Raw genomic sequence first — 25,353 nt, 5'->3', positions numbered from 1 at the left:
GGTCATGAACTTAGTGCTCAAAAAGATCTACACTCAGTTTAGAGAGTGACACAAAGTTCACACACACAGCCCGAGTCAAAGCTTCCTCTGTGAAGTTGGAAGTTCCGACTTAGACATCGAAAGTTCTGATGTGGTCGGATAGTCCAAAATTCCAAAACATGGGGTTCTCAGGTGGGAATTTATTTTAACATTGGATGTTCTGATGTTTTCATCAGAAGGTCGGATTTGGGTCGGAGTCTCCGATTTTCTCAGCCATAGGGTTCTCGGTCTTATTAAAATCTAACATCAGAAGTTATGATGGTTAGATCAGATGTTCCGATCAGGGTTAGAACATCCGACTTTTGTGAACATTGACCTCTTAGTTTCAAATTAATTCTTGGATTGGATTTTCCGATGTGTTGTTTTTACCAGGTTTGGGTTGGGAATTGGAGTTCAAATCTGTTAATCTGAATAGATCAGATGTTCTGATCATGGGGATTTGAACTTCCGATATAGGCTAAAAAGGTGTCCAATGGCTAGTTTTTGAAAAGGTCTATTTATATACCCCTTCCCCTTTCCCCACTCCAACAGTTTGCCATTTCGAATCTGAGCATCTCTCCAAAGCAAAAGCCACTCTTCTCTCCCAAGAAAGTGTTCCATCTCTTCAGAAAGATTTGAAAAGAGAGTTTGAGTGCTAGAAAGAAAAGGTTGATCTTTGAGTACTAGGTTTCATCTCCGAGCTTTGTTGTTTGCATTCATTTCTCTTGGAGATTGAGGACTCCTAGATGGCTATGAGTCGCTCATGAGTTACCAACACGTTTGTGGTGTGCCGTGAGAAAGTTTGTGAAAGCAGAATTTCGACTCTGCAAGGAAAGAAATACCACAAGTAAGCTGACGAGTGATTTGTACAACATCAGGAGAAAAATGGTTGAAAGGGACCCGGCTCAAGTGTGATCGAGCCCCTCAAGGATCTGAACTTTGGTAACAACATTGACTTGTCTATGCCTTTCAGTTATTTCGCATATTTTTTTTTTACCTTATTGCAAGCTCATATATTGCTTGGTGTTAATCCTAGTTGTACTTATCTTATATAGGATTGCACCTTGTTACTTGCTTTAGAGAAGCTTTAATTTTATTAAGGCGAAATTTTAGCTTGTTTAGAGGAAAATCTGAAAAAGGTCTATTCACCCCCCCCCCCCAGGCCGCCATCTCGATCCTTCAAGATACCAGAAAGAAATTCACCAGTAGAATCAGTATGAAAAACATGAATGGGAGTGTCAAACTGAATGCGAATCATAGTGGCGAAGCACTTATATATAGATAACACATCGCTGCAAGAAGACATGAAATAAATTTAAGTGTGGCAACATAAATCATATATAAAGATAATATAGTAGATATGACCCTCTTTCAAAATAAAGGGAGCCGGACCCCAAACATCAGAGTAAACAATATCAAAAGAACATTGAGACATTGACTCACTATGAGGATAAGGAAGATGAATCTGTTAACCAAGCTTACAACCCTGGCAATCTAAAGACGCATCTCATGAGACAGGTCCTAAAAGACCACGATGAACTAATGAAGATAGACGCGACCCACAAACATGACTAAGACAATGATTCCACTACTAGAAGGAGCCAGTAATCAAGGAAGCAGAAAGATCAGTAGTAGCAACAGAAAGAAAATGAAGCTAGTCAAGCTCTCATAGACGTTGAGAATCATGACACCTGGGTTTAGTACCAATAAGAGCACCCGTGCGATGATCCTAAACACAACATGAGTCCGAATCTAGAATAACACAACAACCATGATCAGTAAGCTGACCGACTGGCATGAGTTGCATGGTGAGTTGGAGAACATGAGCAATAGAAGGAACACTAAAAGAAGTGCTAAGGGTGCCCCGACCAACAAGAGTAAGAGAAGTACCATCTGCAGTAACGACATGAAGGGGAGAAACAAGAGGATGATGCGAAGATAGATTGGAAAAAGTCATATGAAAAGATGCTCCTGAGTCAAGAATCCAAGGTGAAGTACATGACTGCATAGAAGGTGATATCTCAATGACAGAAGTGGTAGTAGAACCAGCAAAACCTGTCAGTGCAGTGCTAGAGGTAGCAACTAGGCAGCAAAGAAGCGTTGCAATCTCCAACCAAGTGTCAGTCGAAGAGATAGTCGAGGTAGAAGCACCAGAGGAACGTCGAATGTACCTCTTCTTCCGGTAGCAGTTCGCCTCAACATGAACCTCCTTGTTGTAGTAGGTGTAGCGCGAACAACAACCACCACCTGAAGAGGCCGCATAAGGCGAATGAGTTGCATGAGGAGCGGGAGTCGATGTAGATGAAGATGTAGGCGTAGCAGGTGGATGAGCAACCAACACTGAGGGAAGTGGCAACAATCCAGAACCACGCAGGCGAGTCTCATCCGAGTGCAGCTCCGTAAGAGCATCCACAAACGTGGGATGAGGATGTCATGCAAGCACCTCAGCATGGCGCTATTCAAACTTTGGATGGAGGCGAGTCATGAGCTCGTAGAGGTGTCGAAAATCCTGTTCAGCATGCAAACCCAAGTAACACTGAAAGGAGTGGCAACCAGCAACACAAAGGGAGTCCAATTGATGCCACAAAACCGACATCTGAGCATAGAACACATTAACTGTTGTATCACCCTGCTGAAGAGATTGCTCCTGGCGTACAACAAACATATAGAGAGTATCCCTAGAGGGCTCATAGGTCTGACGAAGATAAGTCAACATCTGAAAAGCAGTAGAGAACTCAATAATCTCAGAAGAAATCCTAGGCTCCACACTAGTAACTAGAATAGACATGACATGAGCATCATCATCAATCCACATAGCACAATCAGACAACTGATCACAGTACAACTCCAAAGATTCCTAGTAGATAGAGGCAACCTTCTCATAGGTAGTGGTGGTGATGTCAATAGCTCCTTTGTCTCCTTTGTCGACAGATGACTACACTAACTCAATTAGAAGCTTAGGGGAAGGTGGACATGGAACGTCGCTAGAGAGAACACCCCAAAGACGAATCCCACGCATGTGAATACGCATATGCTACGTGAAATCTTGGTAGTTGGTGTTAGGAAATAGAGTTGGTAGGAGTCGGATTTGATTTGGTTAGGAAATAGAGTTTGATTAATTTCCAATTCAGTAAGAGATAAATTAGGTAAGTTAGGATTTAGATTGTAATTTCCCTTCTCTATATAAAGGGGCAACCACACATCATTATAATCAAGCAAATGAGAATTAACCTAGTCTTCCCAATATTCTGAGTCACTCTAATCTATAGTCTAGTCCCTCCTCTAGCAGCCAACAACGCTCGACTATCCTCCCAGTGGATGTTTATCCCCGTTATGATCATAGGATCATAACAATTGGCACCATGAAAGATCACAAAGCACCGAGAAATTGAAACATTGCTCGATGACATCTTGAAAAGTGATGCACAACAGTGAGAGCCCAAAGGAGAAGTGACGAACAACGGCAAGAGCGCAAAAGAAGTGGCGGCAAGCAACAACGAGAGCATAAAGGAAAGCAAAATTCTTTGTTTCCCCTTTTTTGACGTGGCCTGGCCTAACTGAACGAATCAAGTCAGAAGGAGGAGGAACACATCGACTTGCTCGGGCAGTCAGGTAGTCGACTTGCTCGAGCAGCAAACGCGTGGCCGAGGGAGAAGCAGGTAGATCTAAAAACTAGCGGGCCTGTGGAGGGATGGTGCAGCGAGGCAACCGCTGAGGGGTGGCACTATAAGGCGGTCGCAGAGGGGTGGCACGATAGGGCTTCCATGGAGCAAGGGACCACATGGCGGGGTAGGGCGGGCAGCTGCGGCGTGTATGGGTGACACAGGGGCAGCCGCAGCGTGGAGGGGTGACGCAGGGGCAGACCGTGCATGGTAGGACGGAGTGAGGCCGCGGTGTGAAGTGGCGATGCTCATGGTGGCATGGAGCAACGCAGGATGACTCGTTGATGATCGGCAAGAGTAGAATTGAGGAGCAGGGGGGTGATGGTATGAAGAGGAGGCCGGCAGTGTGGGGAGGTGGAGGATCCGCCGGGAGAGACATCAGCTAGATCAGGGTGAGTTGCGTATTAAAAAAAAACCTAATTCTAGTACCATGTTAAAAATAACTTGTATTTGTAGAGGCTCTATGCCAGTATATATATATATATATATCAATATAGACAAAACCCGGGGATATTACACAGTGGACTATATATATCTAACAGTTTTTATCTGAAGAAAACATGCCCTGGCGCACTGAAACATGATAGTAGTCGGAAGAAAAGAAAGCAAAAGCTATTCCTCAAGTCCATAGATCATTCAGACATTCAAAATTCTATGGAGAACTCCGCCCATCTAACTCTTGAGGGACAGAAAACTAGTGTGGTACAGTCCATCAGTGTAACAAAAAAAAAAAAAGAAGGGTTGCTTTGGTATTCCTTTCATTTCATTCTTGTTCATAACAACAGAAAATGCAACTTTTGCAGGAGTACAACTACAGGGGAAAAAAAGAATGGTGATGCAATCTGCACGGTTTTCTGTTACTCATGGACACAGACCTGTGCTTCTAATCTAACTAGAAGGGTGTGGGCAAGATACTGATCCTCTCACCATTTTGTTTAAGTCAGAACGATATTTGAACATCCTGTATTCATGGTCAACCAAACCACATTCTACACATTGCAGTTAGTACTTCAATCCAAAATCTGAGGCCCTTGTTTAGGGAATGGCGCAATTTGCCTTGTGTTGAAACTTGCTCATTATGTACTGATCCTTGCTCAGCATGGACTGATCCTTGAGCAAGGTGCCGTCAAGAACAACATATCAGGAACTCCTTTCTGGTAATCCATGTGTGCATCAGCAAAAGTAGGACGTGGAAAAAAAGGTTCCTACTTAGCTGGCAGCGGTATAGATTCCTTCTCGAGTTGGCTGAATATCTTCTTGAGGCGAGAAGATGCACTGGATTCTATGTCCTGCGTGATCTTCTTTCGATTCTTGCAGCTCTTTAACCATGCTATGCCAATAGATACTTGGACAGTGCAAGTCTTCTGCTTGGATGCAATGTTCTCCAGATGGTATCGAATATGGAGCTGTGAGAAAGATAAGCGTAAGGGCAGCACAATTAGGTAAGAAGTTAAAAAAGAACACTTTCAATTGCGACATAGCGATACAAATATAGATGATTGTTGCCTAAGATAAAAGAGGCTGCTTGTCTTTTCTTCCTATTAAGGTGTAATGCATCTGCATTTTGGATAATGTGATGCTTTTGTGTGTCATACAACGGCAATGCATAGGTTTTCCAGAACAAGGATGAGCTTTTATCATAGTCACCGTAGTAATTTATTGAAAATATCATAAATGGCCATATACATTCCACTAGTTATATGTGCAGTGAAACCCCCTAATTGAAAACCAAAAGAGAAGAAATGCAGAGAAAAAAAAAAGAAAGATTCAAGATTAACAAGCTAATAAAAAGCGAACTGCCTGACTACAAGGATTCTAACCATAAAAAGAAAGAAAGAGATGACTAGTAAAATAACATCAGCAGGTCATACTGCAAGAGAAATACACAAACTACTAGACAACAAAGCCTTTGTTCCAAGCAAGTTAGGGTAGGCTATGATTGTGCAAAATTCAAATATATACTAACTCTGGTTACAAATACTTGTCATTGTGGACATACATGCAGCCAAACTTTCGAGACTTATCTTCTTACATATCTAGATTGGAAACATGAAAATCGTGTGCCTAAATTTTGCTTGAAAGTATTTTATAATATTATAATTTATTGGGTTTTTATGATTATATTACAATATAAATTAGTAGTTGAAGTTGCGTAATGGAGACCGTATTGATGTCTGAAATGACATGTATTTGTGACTGTAGGGAGTAACTTAGATTGAAACGTACAAATAGAACATATAATGTATGCCACAAAGTGGCTCTTACATTGAAACATTCACCAACTGGGATGCCTTCAAGTGTCATCACTTCTTCCACAAGCCATCCATTCTTATCAGGCAAAGGAGACTTCTGTTGGGTGCTCATTGCTTCTCCCCCATGCCGTGCTGATTTCTTGTCAAACTTGTAATGAACTTGCCTCTGGTAAACATCAGCTCTCACTGGTTCCCATGCTGTAATAGAGTACTCCATACAACCAACCTTCTCCATTACTCGACGTTCCAAAGGACCACCCTCAAATATGTCCATGAGTTTTGATACCTAATGAAGCATATAAGTTGATTGCAATGTAAAAATTTGTAACTCTTTGTACGGCACACAATGGATCACACATTATGTTTCAATGGAATATGGAATCTTACATCAATATGTTTTGTAGATGAGAACACCTCAGACATTTTGGCATTCTCTATCCCTAAGAAAGATCCATTTTCCTCACTTTGGGCGTCTTCCATTTCTGATTCCTCTTCTACAAGCTGTACTTTTTGTTCAGGGGTCAAGGACCTTGCCTTCCACAGTGCCATTATTGTTCTGCAAAGCAGGCAATTGACAGTCTTAAACAAGCCTTCTTGTGAAGAATGAGAATCAAATAGTTGAGTAAATAGACAAAAAAGACAACATTTTAAAGCAGTTCCCTTGTGATGGCCAGCCACATATAAAAATTTGAGTTCAGGTTTATCATCCAACAAAATGTACTTACTTATGCGCCACATTGAATGACACAAAAGATTGGAAATGAAACTTGAGTCTTCCTTCGTTGTCCAGTTGCTTCGCTCCATGCTTTGCATCCATTCCTCTGCCCTTGCGAAGAATAATAAATAGAGATGGACTTCCCATTGAAGATAGGGTTGCAGGGACCACTATGATGTCTTCAATATCTTCCCAAAGAAAGAAGAATTTAGTTTTGTGGCCAAAGAGATTCGTGTAAAACCCAATTATTCTTGGAGACAAAAAAAGGCGACCCTGCAATACAGACACAATTCAGATCTTTGGTACGATCACATCACAAGAATGCAGGTCATGTTTAGTTTTGTCAGAGTTACAGTAGCATGGCAATGTGAAATACAAACTAGTCATAATCCCAAAGTCTAGTCAAATTGAAAGCTCTGGTGCCTTTCGTGGTCACTAATCAGAAGGAATTAATCAAGATAATCATATTAATAGGTTAAATATATTATTTTAAACAGAGTTCTGAAGCAGAATACATTTGAATGCAAAGAATCTGGAATATCAGGTAAAAAGTGTGACTATAATCTGTAGTTGTAAATTCCTGATATAATAATTCCCACGTCTGAAGTAGGTGATGGACAAGTAAATTAAGATGAAGAGCACCCCATGAGCCCTCCGCCCCCATGGCGATCGCGACCACCACAGCAGCCGCCTCCCCCGAAATCTACCACCCAAGCTCCCCTCCCCAAGCATGTTCCCCTTGAGATCCGGACTACCCAGTGCCTCCTCTGCCGGGCCAAGGCCCGGATCCACCACAGTGGCCAATCCTTTGCAGCCCTAATCGCCACTGACCTGCCCTTCGCCTCTGCGACGACCACAACTCAAATCCATCATGGTAGTTCCACACCCAGCCTCTTCCGCCCCAGATCCAAGCTTGCAAGCTGCCTCCCGCCCGGATCCAAAGCTACGACACATCGGAAGCGGCAAACCACCTCCTTTTCCGAAGCGCGTCCGTTTCTCGTTTATTCCGATTACTTCGTCCACCTTCTACCCCACCGCGTGTGACCTGCAGCTGGTCAAATCTTGCTTCAAGCAAGCTTTCTCTACTGGCTGCTCCTCCTCGGCCAGCTCGAGACGTCTGGGGGCATTTGGGAGGCTTTCACTCCCATCCCCCTCTGCGACCTCTATCCATGGCTCGGGGCTTTAGGAGTTCCGCTTCCTCAGGCAAATCTAAGCAGAGCGCAAGGAAGATTTGGAGGGATGGCAGACGACGCCCAAGGTATTGGTGGCTCCAGAAGAACTTCTACGAGAGCTCCAATTAAAGTTGTCCAAAGGCAGCAGGCATGGGCTCGTGCAGCAACTCTGATTTCATGGTAAGGATGCGAGGTAAATGCTTACGGTGCTTGGCAAGAGGGCACTTTGCTTCTTCGTGCAGGGACCCTATAAAGTGTGCTTCCTGTGGTTGCTCCGGCCACAAAGCTTTCCAGTGCACAAAGCGACTCTTCTCTGCCCCAACATCGCCCCCTGCCATGACCACATCCAACTTCCCTCCACTCGCCCAAGCGGCCATGGCACGGCATGGGGACCCGGAGGCATGGGCGTCCGAGGACCACATGTTGGTGGACACCACTCGGGCCATGGACCGGGAGCTGGCGCGTCTCTCAAGCTCAGCGGTCCTAGCTTGGCTTGGTCGGGACAGGTCGAAGATCACCCTGGACATCATCGAGGAGGTGTTCTTCACCAAGTTCAGCATTTGTCCCGGCAACATCACCATCGCCAAGCACTACCCCAAAGATTTCTTCATCGAGTTCAAGCACCGCCATCATCGTGACGCCGCAGTTAGCAGCCACGGCTTCCCCCACGGCAACCTCGACATCCGCATCCGACTGTGGCAACTCCCGACGCACGGCGACCATGTCGATCTCAAGCACCATGTGCGCCTATGCCTGGAGGGGGTGCCTCTTCACGCCTAGAACGAGCCATTCGCGCACAAGGTCATCGCCAACTACGCCGACCTACACGACGTGGAGGAGACCTTGCTGCGCAGAGAAGATGCAAGGACTTTGAACCTCTGGGCATGGACGAAGAACCTATCGCACGTCTCTAAGGTAACTTGGTTATCTCTTATTGGCAGGTCCGTGGAGGTCCAAGACGGATTCGCAGCTCTGGCGCCAATAGGTTCTGGCCAGTGGGGTCTCAACTTCAGGGTGATCGTCCATCTGGAGATCCTAGAGCTCCCTCCTGACCGTGATGGCCGACCCCACACCAAGGATTTCACATGGCTTCATGGGGTCATCGATGGGGACCGGGTGCCGCGCGACCGCCGCGATCAACTTCCATGCGACTTTGACCGGCACCTCCGAGACGACAACGAGGACGACGACCAACAACGTAACGGTGGACGGGGGCGCAAGTGTGGCTGCAGCGACACCTGGGTGCAACATCCTTTGTGGCCTGTTGTACACGACGTCCTCCTGAGCGCTCTTGAATGGGGAGCCTGGGGAGGCAATTCGGCACCAACGCGGGCTGCGGCAGGGGGATCCATTGTCACCCATGATGTTCATTCTTGTGATGGACACCTTAAACACGATGATTAATCGTGCGAGTGAGGAAGGACTAATACAACCCCTGTCTCGACGGCCGCTTCAGCACAGCGTAACCCTTTATGCGGACGACGTTGTACTCTTTCATTAGTCGGTTCAATCTGACCTTGATCTGATCAAAGATATTCTACATCTATTTGGAGAAGCTTCAGGCCTGAAGACAAATATTCAGAAATGTTCAATCACTCCAATCTAGTGTAGTGAAGATGATCTTCAAGTGATCCGTGATAATATGCCATGTTCTGTGAAGGAATTCCCGTGTACCTATTTGTGACTACCACTTTCAATTGGGAAATTGATGAAAGCACAAGTGCAATATCTGCTGGATAAGATAGCTGACAAATTACCGGGTTGGAAAGCCGCATTGATGCTTCCTGTAGGTCGACTGACTTTGGTACATGTCGTGCTGACCTCCATTCCAATCTATCAGCTCATCACTTTGGATCTTCCGGGTTGGGCTGTCAGAACTATAGAGAAAATCAGGAGTGCATTCTTGTGGAAAGGAAATGCTGATGTCGAAGGTGGACATTGTACTATTGCATGGAGCAAAGTTCGCATGCCAATTGAACTTGGTGGTCTTGGAATTCACGATATACACACTTAACTGGGTGCTCCGTATGAGATGATTGTGGTTCCAAAAAACACAACCGTCTAAGCCATGGATGGCTTTCAACTTACTGGTGCACAAGAACAGCAGGGCCTTGTTTGCTATCTCCATTACTTCCACAGTTGGGGATGGTCGAAACATGCTTTTTTGGTCCGACAGATGGTTGGCAGAAATTTTGCCTACATTGGTAGCTGTGGATGGTAAAGGGTCTTTTAAGAAGCGTATAGTGGCTGAACCACTGGAAGATCGCAGGTGGGTGAGAGAAATTACCAGCGCCCTGACTGTTTAGGCGATTTTAGAATACCTACAAGTTTGGGACCTCGTGGAAGGGGTGCTTCTTCAGCCTGATGTGCCGGATATACACACATGGAAGTGGGCTGCATCAAGACAGTACACGGCGAGTTCGGCATATCGGACTTTCTTTATCGGAAAGATTGGCTTTGAGCCGTGGAAGAGACTATGGAAGACGTGGGCTCCACCGAGATGCAAGTTCTTTCTTTGCTTGGCCATTCGAGGTCGATGTTGGATGGCTGATAGATTGGCCCGGCGTGGTCTCCAACATCCGGCTCACTGCCCGCTATGTGACCAAGATGATGAAACAGTGCATCACCTTCTCACGAATTGCGTCTTCATTCAACAGCTTTGGTTTTGCATCTTGGCACTGGTGGGGCTTGTATAGGTTGTGCCACAACTACATGAAGATAGGTTCAGCGAGTGGTGGTGCTGTGCAGCTGAAGTTCCCAAGGAGAAGCGAAAAGGTTTTAACACGCTGCTCATTTTAGTGGCATGCTTAACCTGAAAGCTTCGTAATGATTGTGTTTTCAACGATGCGATGACTGACGTCTAGCGGTTACATCATGTGATCTGGGAGGAAGCTACACTATGGTGTTTAGCCGGTGCGAGAGGGTTGTCGCAACTATTGGCCTAGAGGGAAGCTGAGGGATGGTCGCATAGTTCCTGTCCTCTTCTAACCCTTTCTGGGTGTGCGCGTTCCACTCTATCTTTCTTTGGTGTAGGTTTCGTTTGGTTTCTCTGCCTACACTATGGTGTAGGTTTCTTTTGGTTTGTTTTGTACCGGACTTTTGTCCTTTTTGCCCCTTCTTAATACAATGACAGCTTTCCTGCCTGTTCGAGAAAAAATAATAATAATTCCCACGTCTAAAACTGATTGTTTAATTTTAGGATATTGAACCCTCCCACCTTGCTAGCACAGTGTGCTGAAGTATTATGAAATGAATGATAGGAAGGCAGCACAGAAGTTAAATAAGCATATCCAAAGAACATTTACCTGCGTTAGCATTTTCCTCTTTAAATGACAAGTAAAATCATTGATAAGAAATTCTTCTGCTGGCAAAGAAAAGATTTTCTGGAATGCTGAGTTTGTATGAGGAGACCTCACAGCAATCTGCAGAATGCATTTTGCATGTCAAAATACAGTCAAGATAGGATGAGATTTGCCACATTCAATAGGAGGGGAAACCCTTACCTTTTTGCCAACCTCTTTCTCCATTTTGTCTAGGTAATTTTTCATGACTTCAGTACCCCTAGTATTGTTCAAGAAGATTCTCAAATGCAATTTTGACTGACATGCTTGAGCTAGCTTCCCCTTCAGAGGAATCCAAATGTCGGCAAGCTCGGATATATTAGATTTCAAGAAATTTACTTCAGCATGACCAAGGGAGGCAACCTCATCAAAGGGTCCATCAAAATCATACACATTTATTTCCATCACAGATGGAGGATCTTCCATGGCGTCAAATTCAAATATTTCTGCAAAGTTTGAAAAGGTTAAAATATAACCATGCAAATTTCAAATCTATCTAGCAGTAGATTACAAATAAAGAATACTTAAGAGTCGGCCAGAAGTTCCGAAGTTATGGAGCTAGATAAGAGAAGCTGCTTCACAATGGATGTCTAATTAATGAATTTTGCAATGGCTTGCAAGTAGTAAATTAACTAAGTAAGTGTACTTTTACCATTCCACTGAGGCTCCAGGGTGTGAAATTTAATCGAACTTGTCTTTGTCTTGCCATTGCAAGTAAATACAACATATGGATCAGAGTAACCAGATGTTTTAGTTGCTGCCAAGTTAGTTCCGTCGATCAGAGCAACAGTTAGCAACCAGCCATCACCTTGTGCTCTGACTCCATGATCACCTAATATACATTCCAAAAGACCATGTAAGCAAAGTTTGGTTGATATGAGCAGATTATGAGAGTAATAATACAGAACAGTAATTGAAGCGGAAGGTTATGTTGAACAAAAAATGAAGTAATAGTATCCCTGTTTTCTTATCAGGAAAGGTCTAAGGTAAGCACTTTTATGGAGGCCAAGTTACACGCTAACTTGTTACTGTTGGGTGCCATTTACGACAGGACTTATCTGCTGAAAATTTCATTACTAGCAGTAGTTCTGAATATCTGATGAATAACACTTGAGTTAAGTACATATTCTATCTCCACCTTGAAAAATAACAACAAAAAGGAGAGATGTGCTACCTCTCTGCCTCTTTGCCTGTATGAATCGTGCAATCATATTTAGGGCACGCTGTCCTTGTAGAACTAGAACTCCACAAACTACAACTTCACCAGCAGAATCTGGCAAGTCCAAGCCCGGGAATTCAAGACCTTGAATTATACTAGGACTTGCAAGGATGATGTGTGCGGAAACATAAACAAACGCAAAAATAGAGGATATAACAGTAAAATTTCCAAATATTCGAAATGCTAGCTTCAAATCAGATTCTTTCTCTGGTTGCACTGAAGACAAGACTTCATTACTGGCTGTTGTATCTTTTGTATCAACTGGCCTGACATTCCGAGCCACGAGCTCAGAGAACTGAGAGTAGTTCTCCTTCAAGCCTTGTTTTGCCCCATTTTCAATTATGCTCTTCATCATGGTACTTTGGACAAAATTTAAGCGCCAAGAGACTACAAGACGTGAAGACTTTTCATCATCTGGTAGTTCAGGCCCTGGCATTATACAGGTTAAAATCTCCACTCTAAAAGTATTGCCAAAAGGAACTTCAGGAGTACTGACATCTGCCAAAACTGCAAACATCTCTCCATCTGCCTTCATATATATCATGTCCTCCGTTGCTTTCACAGCTTTAACTAGTTTAGTAGGAGCTTTTGTGTAGCTTACTACCCTCTTCAAGATTTCACCGTTATTTTCATGTCTCCATTGTTGAACTTCAAGATTAGTAGTTCCTTGAATCTCCGCTAGTGATTGCAGAAAGTTGGAACTTGGAGAGAAAAGAAGTGTGTTCAAGTCACTGGGTGCAACAGCATAAACTTGATCAAGAACTACTCCACCTGACAAATTTTCAGGCATTTCTTTCCCTTCATGCCGAGACCCAAAGATCTTTAGTAGCTCATCAAAGGTCATAGTTGCAGTAGCTTCACAATCCTGCTTCTCAGGAAGTTGTGAGCTAGTTGATGGCATTTCTTCAAGAATATTTGAACTGTTGTCCTGCTTGGAGAGAGGTGGAGCAGGAGCTTCTGCATCTTTTGGTTTCGCTGAAAATATTTGATATAGCTTATTAACAAATGATGGATTACCATTTGATTTATCCTCCTTGGATTTTTCTATCTCATCACTCTCTGAAACTGTTGTGGTTATTTCTATAGGTATATTCGGCAAAGAAGATCCTTTCTTTAATTCAGCTGATTTGTCTGAATTTGATGCGAAGTCATCTGAAGCATAATGCGCAAGTGCCGTTGTCTCTTCAGAGTAATTCTGAGCTAGAGATATGTTGAGACGAATTTCTCCTACAAAAGCCATTACCAGAAAATAAATACATGCCCACTTTAAAAGTTCCACTACAGACAACGGAAACAAAAAGGATAGCTATGGACACAGAACTTAGGAGTGAGAGTAAATAGTAAAAATCAAATCAAGGGAAAAATGGAGCCATGAGCCAACTGGATGAGAGTAAATACAGATAGATAGCAGGAATGTAAGACAACCACAACTTTACTAGGAAGCAGACTATTTGAAATTTACAACTGAGTACCGCATTCTCTTGTGAGAACAGAAAGTAACCACAATTGTCTTGTTCATCAATTATTTAAATCATTTTAGGAAAAAGAAAAGGTTCCACAAAATGGTAATATTGACATCACTAGTAAAATTTCCTTGTAGGCTCATTTTTCATGGATTAAATACATAATTCAACTTATAGAAAAACTGTGAGGGTATTGACAAGCAAGATATAATGAGAAAAGGACGGGATGACAGGTGGTAGGATAGGGATGAAATTAACTGTGTATGGAAAATGGCAGAAGTGTTGAGCAATTCGACAGAGGAAAACAGGACTATCATTACTTCAGCTCTGGGAACTTGTGGAGGAGGTTTTTCTACAGCAAGGTACTCCAGATCAGTATGTTTGGAAGCTGTCCAGTTCAGGTACCTATTCTAGTAATTCGGCCTACAGTGCTTTTTTTTTATGGTTCAATCAGATTTGCCCCGTGGAGGCGCATTTGGACATCCTGGGCACCATTACAGTGTAAGTTCTTTCTATGGTTTGCGGTGCTTAATCGTTGTTGGACTACGGACAGGTTGGCCAAGCGTGGGTTACCTCACCCGGCGTCCTGTCCTCTTTGTAATCAAGCTGATGAAACAATTCAGCACTTGTTGGTCTCTTGTGTGGTGGCTCGGCAAGTGTGGTTCATTATCTTCCAAAAGCTTGGGTTGCAGGGAATGGAGCCACAGCCGAACACGGCTGTTCTCTCCAGCTGGTGGTGCCGAGCAATCAAACGTATTGACAAGGATCGAAGGAAAGGACTCAATACTTTGATCATATTAGTGGCCCTTGCAAATTTGGAAACATCGTAATGAGTGCATTTTCAACAACGCCACTCCGAGTGTGAGCATGGTAGTTCGGACAGCGGAGGAAGAGGGAGCTTTGTGGTGTGCAGCCAGGGCTCGGAACCTCCGGAGACTCATCTAGGAGCCCCGCGGTCCAGTTTTTTTGTCGGTCATTGCTTATCTTGCTTCTGGCGCGAATGTATCATTTACTCTGAGTGTGTGGCGTGTGTGTGGTGGGTGTGGTGTGTGGGTTTGTACACCTTGGTATTCTTCTTCTTTAATGGAATGACACGCAGCTCTCCGCGCATTCGAGGAAAAACAACTATCTGGGTAAATGATACAATTACAGAAAGTGTCAGAAACTATTGCCAAGAATAGGATGGAAAAAGAGTAGTGCAAAAGTAACACACCCTACTTATCCAGAGAGCACAGTTGCATTGCCAGGAACCATGGCATGTCCATTCCAGAAAGTATCACACATTACCATCATGGGACAACTAAATGAAACAAGAAGAACTGCCAAACAACATAATTTACGATGTATCATTACCGCAATCCTTGATCTTGGACTTCTTGCTCTTAGGCTGCAGCTGGTACCACTGCGTCCCGAGCGTGCGGTTCTCGGCGTCGAGCACCGCGGAGAGGGGCACCTTGACCTGCCCCAGGACGTCGTCGAAGTAGCGGTCCTCGTCGAGCACGCAGACGAGGAGCTCGTCCCTGAGGTCCCCGACCCGGAAGGCGAACTCCTCGTCCCAGGCGGGGCTCAGCGTCTTTCTCAGCACCTTGGTCTTGGCCCGCTGCTTCCCTAGCTGCGCCTTGGCGTACGGGTCGCGCAGCCCGTCAGCGTCCGTCGCCGGGAGGCCCCGGGCCTCGATCACGCGCACCACAAGCCTCATTTCTTGAGAATGGGATGCCTCTTGACAATTCCTTTCACCCAGAGAACTCAATTTGGGCGTCCGAACGTTTCCAGTCCAACAAAATCGAATCAAACCAAACCAAGAAGCCGCGATTCCGTCCTCTTTCCCTTTTTTCTCTCTCTTCTATCCAAGATTGAGAACTTGGAAGCCGTTGAATCAGACGAACGCTCAACAGTTCGGATTAACCAACGGGAAAAGGAAAATATCAGGAAAATGTCCCGCCTGTTCGGTCGAAGAAACGCAGGAGGGAGAAGCTCAAACCGCTTCCAACCAATCCCAATATCCAACACATAATAAAGCGCCACAAACCCTGAAGAAGGACGCGCGCGGGGAGCAAGAAGACTTCACAACGAAGCAGCAGCGCAGGGAAGGAAAGAAAGAAAAACCTCCCAAAAATCAGGGGGAAAGAAGAAACTGCGAAACAGTACAGCACGCGGGCGCCGAGAAAGGGAGATCGGGCGGCAGCGGCGACACGACACGACGAGCTTGAGGAGGAGGAGAGGAGGTGGATGGGAGGTCGAGTTCGGGCAGTGAAGGACTTGGATTGGAGGGGAGAAGAGGGGACGGAAGGAAACGAGGAGTCTCGGACTCGAGGGGTTTCGGTCTCCCCTCGCGTCGCGTCGTCGCTGCTGACTTGCAAACAAACAAACAAATCGCCGCCGTTGCGCTTGCGCTTGCCCTGCACCGCCCGCTGTGCCTACTTTTTCCCAACTAGACCGTTTGTCTACTTTCCAAGCGTAACTCCAACCTCTCCACTTCTAGCCCTGCTGTTAGGTGCAGTTTTTCTAGAATCTAGATGAATCCCATGCCATGTGGGCTGCACACGTGGCTACGAAGGGACATTATCGAGAATAATTAGGCCATCGACAATCGGCTGAGAGTACACCGTCGCAACCAGCTGAGAGTAAGTCAGTTGCTCGGGGCGCGAGATGATCACCAAATTCCACCTTTACTATCAAACTATCCCAGGTACTTAATTATACCATCAAAAAGTTCCCCCTACCATCACAAATTTAAAATCAATTCATCCATACCATCAATAGTGAGTTGCTCTTCAGTTTTGTTGTTTTATTCTTTTCTATTGTCTGAAATAGCCTTCCAGACTTGATCAAAATAGATAATATACCGAAGTTGTCATTTTTTTAGTGAGGCGATAGAGCACCTTAGCGATGAGGACATCGCTTGGCTGCTACCTAGCAAGCGGCGGTGACGGCAGCAAAGTGCTTCTCCAATGCAGTGGAATCCGTATCCATGCCACTTCCCCTCCTTCTTTCCCTTTTTCTAATTGTGTTGCAAACCCTAAGTTGGGATTTTGTTGTTTTTTGGGTTAGATTTTGATGGTTAAAAAATGTTTTTCTTTTCTTTTCTTCTTATGTAGGAAATAACATTAATATATTCTATTCCCTCGAAAGTACCTGTGGGCTCAAAATAATATTCCTTAAAAGAATTAGTCAGGCAATATTCAGGTGCCTCCTGCTGTCATCAGAGTTCAACACGAGAAAGCTGCAAAGCTGTCACAGAAAAGCGTAACCCGGCACCATGAATAATCTCCGCGACACAATTATGCGCGACACAAGTGTCAAAATAATCTCCATCATGATTGTATTGGTTACACACAAGCTGAACTTTCTGTAGTCTTCTAAGAAGAAAATTATTACATGGCTGCCTGGGTATGACTGACTGGGTAAAGAAGAGGCAGCTTATCAACTACTACTACTACTACTATACTAATAATAATAATAATAATAATAATAATAATAAGAGCACAAGTTTGACAAGAGCACAAGTGTCAACGTCGATGGATGAACAGTTCAACAAACACGGCAATACTAAAAAGATGCTTTAGACTCTAGGATCTAGACCACACATAACATCAACAAGAAATGGAGACTAGTCAAAAAGGCAAAGATTTTTTTCTTGGCTTATCCAATACATTATGGCCTCTAGATCTCAGACTCAGATGTGCAAGTCACAAGGTAGTTAGGCATGGCTGATGAACACTTAGCCTTTTCAGATGCAGATAAAATCTAGAAACTGACCAGGTAGTAATCATCATAAAGTAAAATTCAAAAACATAGAACTATGAAATAGTTTCCCAGCTTTTCTTTCAAAGGAAGGGCAACTTTTTTCTGAAGTTGTTGCATAACTGGAAATGAAGTTCACTCCAGATCACTCAAGGGTCAAGGCCAATCTCAGATCACAAGCCACAAAGCTTGTTTGCTCACAAGCTAACATAAGTACATAACATACGGTAAAATTAATCAATATTTGGTTCCAAGGAACTAGAGTATTCATGGTAATTGTTCAGAACTATTCCGTGGAACTATTCAGGATCCGGAACAGAATTGGAGTGCCACACAAAAAACTGAAGGAAAAAGACAGGGTGCAGTCATGCACAGACAAGAGTGTCACTCTGAGCAGGTACCTCTTGCAAGTACCTGGGCCTCCTGTGCAGAAGAATAATTCTCGTGATCTCTTCCAAACCGTTTGCTATCGGATGAATCCTTTCAGGAAAGCACAACACCAATTGTGAATGACAGCAAAAGAAAACTGTCTAACCAACAACTTGTATAGTTGTATTACCTGTACTGAAAATTACAGAAGTTGGATGCAGGTATTTAAGGTGTATATGAACTAGAATACTAGACAAATATAACAACATCAACAATTCACTAATTTAACTTAATCTAGATTAAACATAACCTCAATCAATATTGGAAAAAAAGAGAGAAAAACTGTACAACTTTGGTTTGAATCAACGGGGAGATAATTCAGTGGATAGTAGAACCAAATCTATGGAAAGATCCAATAGATATCAAATATGACTACACAGAGGGCAAGTTGCAACACGAAGGAAGAAAGGATCACATCTGCTGCAATAGCTGTGCATACTCAGGTATGGTACAAGAGCAAAACCATCATGTAAACATAGAGGGTAAAAATCCTACACATGTATTTCTCTCAAAACACAAGCATTTGAGCCTTTCATCTTACGCTAGCTGCCGGTCTCCTCTGTGTCAGCAAGCACAAACTCTGCGTACAAGTTCTTCAATGCTATCACAACCGTCATTATAAGGGGACCTAATATTGCACCCTGCAGAACAATAACAAACAATCAGTCAAATTTGAGGCAAAGAAAAGCTCCATAACACTATGGGAAATTATTGTTATGCTCCAGCTCCCAAGAATTAGGATGGTTCAAAGCAATTTAGTGGACTACCACCGACAAATACAAAAAAAAAAGGAAGAAGAAGAATCTTCTACACCCTACTTATAAACAGCTGTTGCATCTTCTGACTTTCATGAACACCAATTATCTACACAATTACACAGCTATATGACACATAATATCTGGAAAATTAATCGACATAACAGCATTGTTGTCCATTATTTTTAGCAGCGTAGAAGACTACTTACTACTTAAAGTTGAATGTAGCTAAAAATATATAGAAATGCAATAGCGTAGCTAGTGCATGAAGCAGAAAAATATGTGGAGTTACCCAAAAAAAAGGAGGGGAGAAAGGGAATAACTCTCTAGAGCACAAAAGGAATTTTCTAGTATCACAGGGGATGGGCAAAGCAAATGCGTAAGGTATTATAGCTCAGCAAAAGCTTTCTTCTAGTTGCATCTTGGGGAAAAAATATATCTTTGGTTTGACATAGGTGTTGTAGCTTCTAATTGCTTTCTAAACATATGCTATATGCAAGAAAAACCATACCTCCAAAGCATTGGGGAACAGTGTCATGCCACCAATTATGCTGAGACCGGTGAGATACCCATTGTACCCAGGTATATCCTCCAGAATGGTAGTGGTGCCGTAATCCATGAGCATGAGGTGTATCACAGTTACCACCAATGCAAGCACATATCTCCCTTCCATGAGCAGTTGCCCTGCGGCAAATATCGAGGACAGCCATGGTGGAAGTATTGGCACAAGCGCGCTGATGAATCCAAGCACAGTTGATGTGTACACAAAATGCACCTTGAAGAACTTGAACAACAGCCATGTCAAGCCTCCTTGGAATACGGCAATCTTGGCAGTGGCTAACAAGACACTACTAATGGCATGGTCGATGACCTCAACGCAGCGGTCTTTTACTTGTTTTGACACTGGCAAAAGATCAATGACCTGCTCTGTAGCTCCGCCTCCCTCCACAGTAATGAGGTAATACAACACCCACAAGAAGACCATCAATTGCGATACAAAATTGACCACCTCAGCCGCACCAGAGACAATGCGGAGAGCAATGGATAGCATCAAATTGGCACTACCACCGAGCACCGATGTGCCGCTCGACAGCAGCCTCTTTAAGATTTCTGTGCCCTGCAAAGCCAGCTCTTTGGCCTTCACCACCAAATCTTCCCTTGTGATCAACAGCTCCTTAAAGAACGAGTCCAGCTCCCTGTAAATCTCCACCCACTCCCTGTTCTTCACGCGCACTGCAATCAACTGCAACTTCATCGAGTATGGGTGCGGTCCTGAACTGATGAGCTCCTTGTTCTTTGGGCCAACTGATTGGCTGATTAAGAAATGCCGGAATCCGCTAGTGAAATCGGTAAGGTTGTACTGCACTGCCAATTGATCTACCTGCTCCCAGACAGTGTCGTAGAGCTTGTCGGAGTACTGATCGACCAAGCCGGGGATGTCATTGTCGTCCAGCCACTTCTTGAGGCCAATCTTCTCAGAGTAGTTGCCCTTCTCGACATGGGACTTGACGGACATGACGGCGTCCTTGCCCTCGAGCCCGATCTTGTAGGAGAAGAAGATGCTGCCGGATACGAACCCGGCGATCATGCCAAGCATGAGCCCGATGGCGACGAGCGTCTTGAGGTGGCGAAGGATGCCTCCAGTTAAGACGAGCCCTCGTGAGGAAGGGCGCCGACGGGAGATGTGGGAGGACGCAGCGCAGGTGAGCTTGGGGGAGGCGGCGAAGAAGGCGAGTGCGAGGATGAGGAGGACCAGCGCGGCGGCGGCGCCGAGGCGCTCGAAGAGGATGAGGAAGAAGAAGAAGGACACGAGCCAGCGGAGGAGACGCAGGAAGGCCGGAGACGGCGGGAGCGGGCGGCGCAGGAGCGCGGCGCGCGCGTCGGCAAGCGTGGCGGCGGAGGACCGGAACGCGGCGAGCGGGAGCGCGAGCACGGCGGCTCCCAGGCCCGCCCGGAGCGGCGGCTCCCAGAAGGCGACGAGCGCGTGCTGCGTCTCCCGGAGAGGGACGGAGCAGAGCAGCGCCCACTGCAGCGGGCGGAGGAAGTCGGCTAGCAGCATGTAGAGGCCGTAGAGCACGAGCAGCGCCATGGCCAGCCCCGCGTGCGCCATGGCGATGTAGAGCGCCAGCCGCGCGTCGGGCTCCAGCGACAGCCCCGCGATGTCCGCCCCTGCTGAAGCCTTGGCCTTCCCCGCCTTCTTCATCACCGGCGGCGGCTTCTTGGGTGGCGCGTCGTCCTCCTGCTTGGGGCGCCGGAGCGACGCGGACCGGAACATCTCGGACCAGGGCAGGTCGTGCGCCGCGCAGTCGTCCTTGCAGGCGCTGCCGTTGGGCACGAGCGCCATGTGCTGGACGAAATGCCGCGGCGGCGGCAGGCTCCGGCCTCGCCTCGTCGGGGGTGGGATCGGGGGGGGGGGAGGGAGAGGGAGGGGTGGATTTGGGGGGTGATTACTGTGGGTGGGGCAGCCATGGTTGTGATTAATTACGGGGGGATTAGGACGTCGCATGTCGGGGTGGAGGAAAGGGTTAACCGGTGCTAATCAGGGGAGTGCTCGGCCACCGACGCGTGGGGTCCACTACGTGGTGGCGACACGTGGTGGTGTAGGGTTTAGGGTCGTCTGTTCCGTTTCCCTTTGTATCATTGCCAGTTTTGTGAGCCGGAGAAATTTGATGACTCAGTTATGTGATTGTTGAGCTGCGTTGCCTAGTATCTTTCTAAATTTAATCAATAATATTACAGTTTTTTTTCTTCTAATCCTTTGTTTTGCACTTGCAATTTTACAAAATTCCTGTGTTTTTTTTCCTGATTCATATGTTTTTTCAATTCAAGCGTTAAACAGGCCTTGGTATTTGCCCTCGCTAATCATGTGGTGCTGATCAATTGGAATCGGTTTCAACGTTCTCGAGAAGAATGCAGATAACACGGATTTCGGCACATTGGGCAACGTTGTCTGAACTTGGCCAATAATGCTTGATATGTTTGGGTTCAGCATCGTTAGGGTGGATGGTTAGTCATTTTCTCACAGATGTTTCTTGCCCAGCTGTCCGACAACAGCAGCTGGAATGATGCGCAGGATCGCCTCATATGGGACCGATCCATGGTAGTAGCAGTCATTTCTCTATATGATTGGCATGCACCTTGAAGCCTCGAACCGATTTTGTAGACCTAGGGCTACACTTAACTCAGCCTAAGCCAATTTATTTAGAAAAAAGAAAAAACTTTGAAGAGGAAGGAGAGGAAGAGAGTCTGGTGAAGCTCTGCTGCATTTGATCCGTGGATTTGAAGATCACCTTCCGGTAAATCCTTTTTTCTTTTATTGTTGTTAATTAGTGTAGTAGTAATATATTACATAAGTTTTAGACATGTATGACCTAGGATTTAGAAAATACTAGGTTTAGTAGAAAATACTAGGTTTAGTAGAAAATTGTCAAATTTACTTAGGACATGGTATGATAGCAGTGGAATATAGAATACTATTTGTACTATATTAGTTTTGAATATGTAGTTTTTTAAATAATAATTGTAGGGTTGTATTGTGTGACACAGGAGCTATCACTGTATGATAATAAGTGAACCTAGGATGTAGCGTTTAGAAAATGGTAGTATACTGTGAATATTAATTCTGATATGGTAGAATAGCTATTAGATGTAGATTGGATAGAGTAATATTTGTAGGTAAGTTTGGGTATGGCTATTATTGAAAACCTATTGTTATGTATGAATCGGTGTCGGTAAATTTTTTTCTTCGATACCGAGAAATAAAGTTCGTCGGTCTTAACATTGGTTATATTTGCGGGTGTTTGCAGGGATGACAGATAAAATAATTTTTCAGATATATTATGGTGAGGGTGAAATCAGGTATAGTCCTGATGGTATAGATCTGTCTGAATTTCGTCATGTCATGAAGGGTCTTAGTAAAGCTAATGAGAGGATCATTGTGGGTGTGTGCAAATGACTCATGCTATTTTTCTAACTAGATCCGCAGCAACATGAGTTGAAACTGAAAGCTATCCTCAACCGTGCAAGTTATGGATATTTTGGGGAGCTTGTTCCGATCGAAGCCACATTAACTTGGAGGCAGTATATAGATATATCTTGTGAACATGACCTGCCTCTGGTTTTGTTAGCTAAGGTGTACCTGAAAGATCAAATGGAGGTGAACTCTGCGGAAGCAGTAGCAGGACCAAGTGAGGCAGTGGAAGATGAATCGGACCAGGTTAATGACAGGACCAGGGCAGATGTTGGAGATATTCTAGAGATGCAAACGATGGGTGTAGCCAATAAAGGGGAGCATATCCCTAGCATCATTGAAGAGATGGAGTTGAAGGATCAAGAGTTGAAGGAAGGCCTTGCCGATGGGGATTCATCTGACGAGGAGGGTAATGCTCCAGTGCCTACAGAGTGGAGAGATCATGAATTTTCAAAGCTAGTGGTTAGCGAGGCTGATCGTACACCATGGCATTACCATGAGAACGAGGTGTCTCAGGGTGCTATGTAACCTACAAAGGAGGCAGTTATTGATGCAGTTAAATTCTAGTCACTGTCTCTTCGGAGGCAGTTCAAGGTTGTTAAATCCAGTAAAAGAGAGTATGATGTGAAGTGTTTGGTGCCTCAATGTCCTTGACGGGTGCATGCATTCAGAGGGAATGGGTAGACTACTGGCAGTGCTCAATAGTTAAGGAACATAATTGTTACATTGAGGAAATAGAGTTCGTCCACAGGAACCTGTCATCTGCCTTTATTGATAATGTTATGTACGGGAAGATTGTGGATAACCTAAGGTATGAGCCATGATTAATAATCCGTGCTATTGAGCAAAGGTTTCAGTACACGATAAACTATGCGAAAGCATGGAGGGTGAAACAGAAGGCTATTGAGATAAGGTTCGGAACATATGAAGATTCATATCACAATCTACCTCATTAATTAGCCACAATTTGTGGAAGGAACCCAGACAGGTACTATGATATCATGCATTACCCCTCGATTGATACGGAGTACAGCGGGAAACGAGTATTGCAACGTGCTTTCTTTGCATTCGCTGCAACCATCAAAGCATTTCTGTATTGTCGACCCATCATATGCATAGATGGAACATTCCTGATTGGGAAGTACAAGGGACAGATATTGTCTGCAATTAGGGTAGATGGTAACAATCAAGTCCTACCTCTGGGGTTTGCTTTCGTGGAGAGTGAGAATGGGGACAACTGGTATTGGTTCCTTGAGAGGGTAAAACATGCTATTGTTCTTGACCGACCAGATGTGTGTCTGATTCATGATAGATATGCATGGTTGTTGCAAGTTTTGCTGGATATGAAATATGGTAGTGTTCGACGGGGTGTAGCAGCACAGTGGCCCGACCTAAAGAGCAGGTGGTGCATACGCCATATGGGTGCGAACTTCTACAAATAGTTTAAAAACAAAGAGTTGATGAAGCTTTTCAAAAAGTTGTGCAGTCAAAATCAGCAACGAAAATTCAATGCCCTATGGGCAAGACTTGATGAACTAACTCTAAAACAGACAACGGAGGCTGCACCAACTAGTGATGAACCGATAGCTCTTGGACCTCTCCCAACAGATACTCCGCATATAGTAAGGAGGTCAGGGTCAGCTATTAGGAGCTTTTCACAGTGGATACGTAATGAGCCAAATAAAAAATGGGCTTTGCTGTACGACAGTGGTGGGGCAAGGTATGGAGTAATGACAACAAATCTTGCAGAGGTTTATAACTGGGTCATGCGAGGAATGAGGTATCTCCCACTTATTGGAATTGTAGAAGGCATTTTGCATGGAACTTGTAAGTATTTTATTGATCAGTACGCAGTTGCTTAATGGAGGATAATCGTATGATGCATGGACGGATGCTATGCGAGTTTATGGAGAAGGCCACAAAGAAGGCCCACATGCATCGCGCAAATCAAGAGGGGACTGTGGAGCCCAGGTTCAGTGTCCTGTGCCAGGATATGGGTCGGAGGGGTGGAAGACGTGAGCGGCATGTTCAAGAGTGTGTACTAAGGAGTGGGACATGCATTTGTAGTTGCCAGAAGCCACAATTACACCACAAACCTTGTACACACGTCGTAACTACGTGTGCGGAGCACAATATACTTCCCAGGCAATATATTTCAAAGTACTTCAGGAAGGATCAAATACTGAACACCTGAAATCATGAGCTGTATGGTTACGGCATTGTTGACACTTTTACAAGTAATCCAGGGCCTTCAAGAATCTATGTGCCTGATTTGGAAAAGATGAAGAACGCACCTGGCCGCAGACAAACTCGCCGGATTCACAACAATATGGATAAATCCGAGGCGGGTCCTAGGGTCAAGCGATGTAGTCAGTGCAATGAAACAGGTCACACGTACAAGTATTGTACTAAAAATACACCTGTTGTCTAGGTGAGTATTAGGATGCATTGTAGTGTGATTGTATTTAGCGTAGCTTGCTGTCTTAATTGTACTTCGATTGCTAGCATTTGAACCTTTATTTGTAAGTACATGTCGCAATATGTTCATGTTGCATATAGTTGTATATTGAATTTGCATTCAATGTATATTGTTCCTGTCTACATCTAGTAATG

The 25,353-nt window shown here is 44.6% G+C and overlaps 2 protein-coding genes across 2 annotated transcripts; both read right to left on the bottom strand.

Moving 5' to 3' along the window:
* Positions 1 to 4,402: 4,402 nt before the first annotated feature.
* LOC133926689 (C2 and GRAM domain-containing protein At1g03370-like) lies at positions 4,403 to 16,272 on the bottom strand. The gene is made up of 9 exons (XM_062372714.1): positions 15,196 to 16,272; positions 12,335 to 13,606; positions 11,813 to 11,992; positions 11,323 to 11,606; positions 11,125 to 11,241; positions 6,658 to 6,920; positions 6,320 to 6,488; positions 5,946 to 6,218; positions 4,403 to 5,086 (listed from the first exon to the last, which is right to left on the bottom strand). The coding sequence occupies exons 1-9, from the start codon at positions 15,539 to 15,541 to the stop codon at positions 4,886 to 4,888; spliced, it is 3,105 nt and encodes a 1,034-aa protein (XP_062228698.1). The 5' UTR covers positions 15,542 to 16,272; the 3' UTR covers positions 4,403 to 4,885.
* Positions 16,273 to 18,337: 2,065 nt separating this feature from the next.
* LOC133926688 (uncharacterized) lies at positions 18,338 to 21,390 on the bottom strand. Its single transcript, XM_062372713.1, has 2 exons — positions 19,282 to 21,390; positions 18,338 to 18,656 (listed from the first exon to the last, which is right to left on the bottom strand). Exons 1-2 carry the CDS (start codon positions 21,274 to 21,276, stop codon positions 18,558 to 18,560), a joined length of 2,094 nt encoding a protein of 697 aa, XP_062228697.1. The 5' UTR covers positions 21,277 to 21,390; the 3' UTR covers positions 18,338 to 18,557.
* Positions 21,391 to 25,353: the final 3,963 nt, after the last annotated feature.

Source organism: Phragmites australis, chromosome 8 (genome assembly GCF_958298935.1).
Source record: "Phragmites australis chromosome 8, lpPhrAust1.1, whole genome shotgun sequence".
Classification (NCBI taxonomy): Eukaryota; Viridiplantae; Streptophyta; class Magnoliopsida; order Poales; family Poaceae; genus Phragmites; species Phragmites australis.
This window is presented reverse-complemented; position numbering and strand designations above follow the sequence as displayed.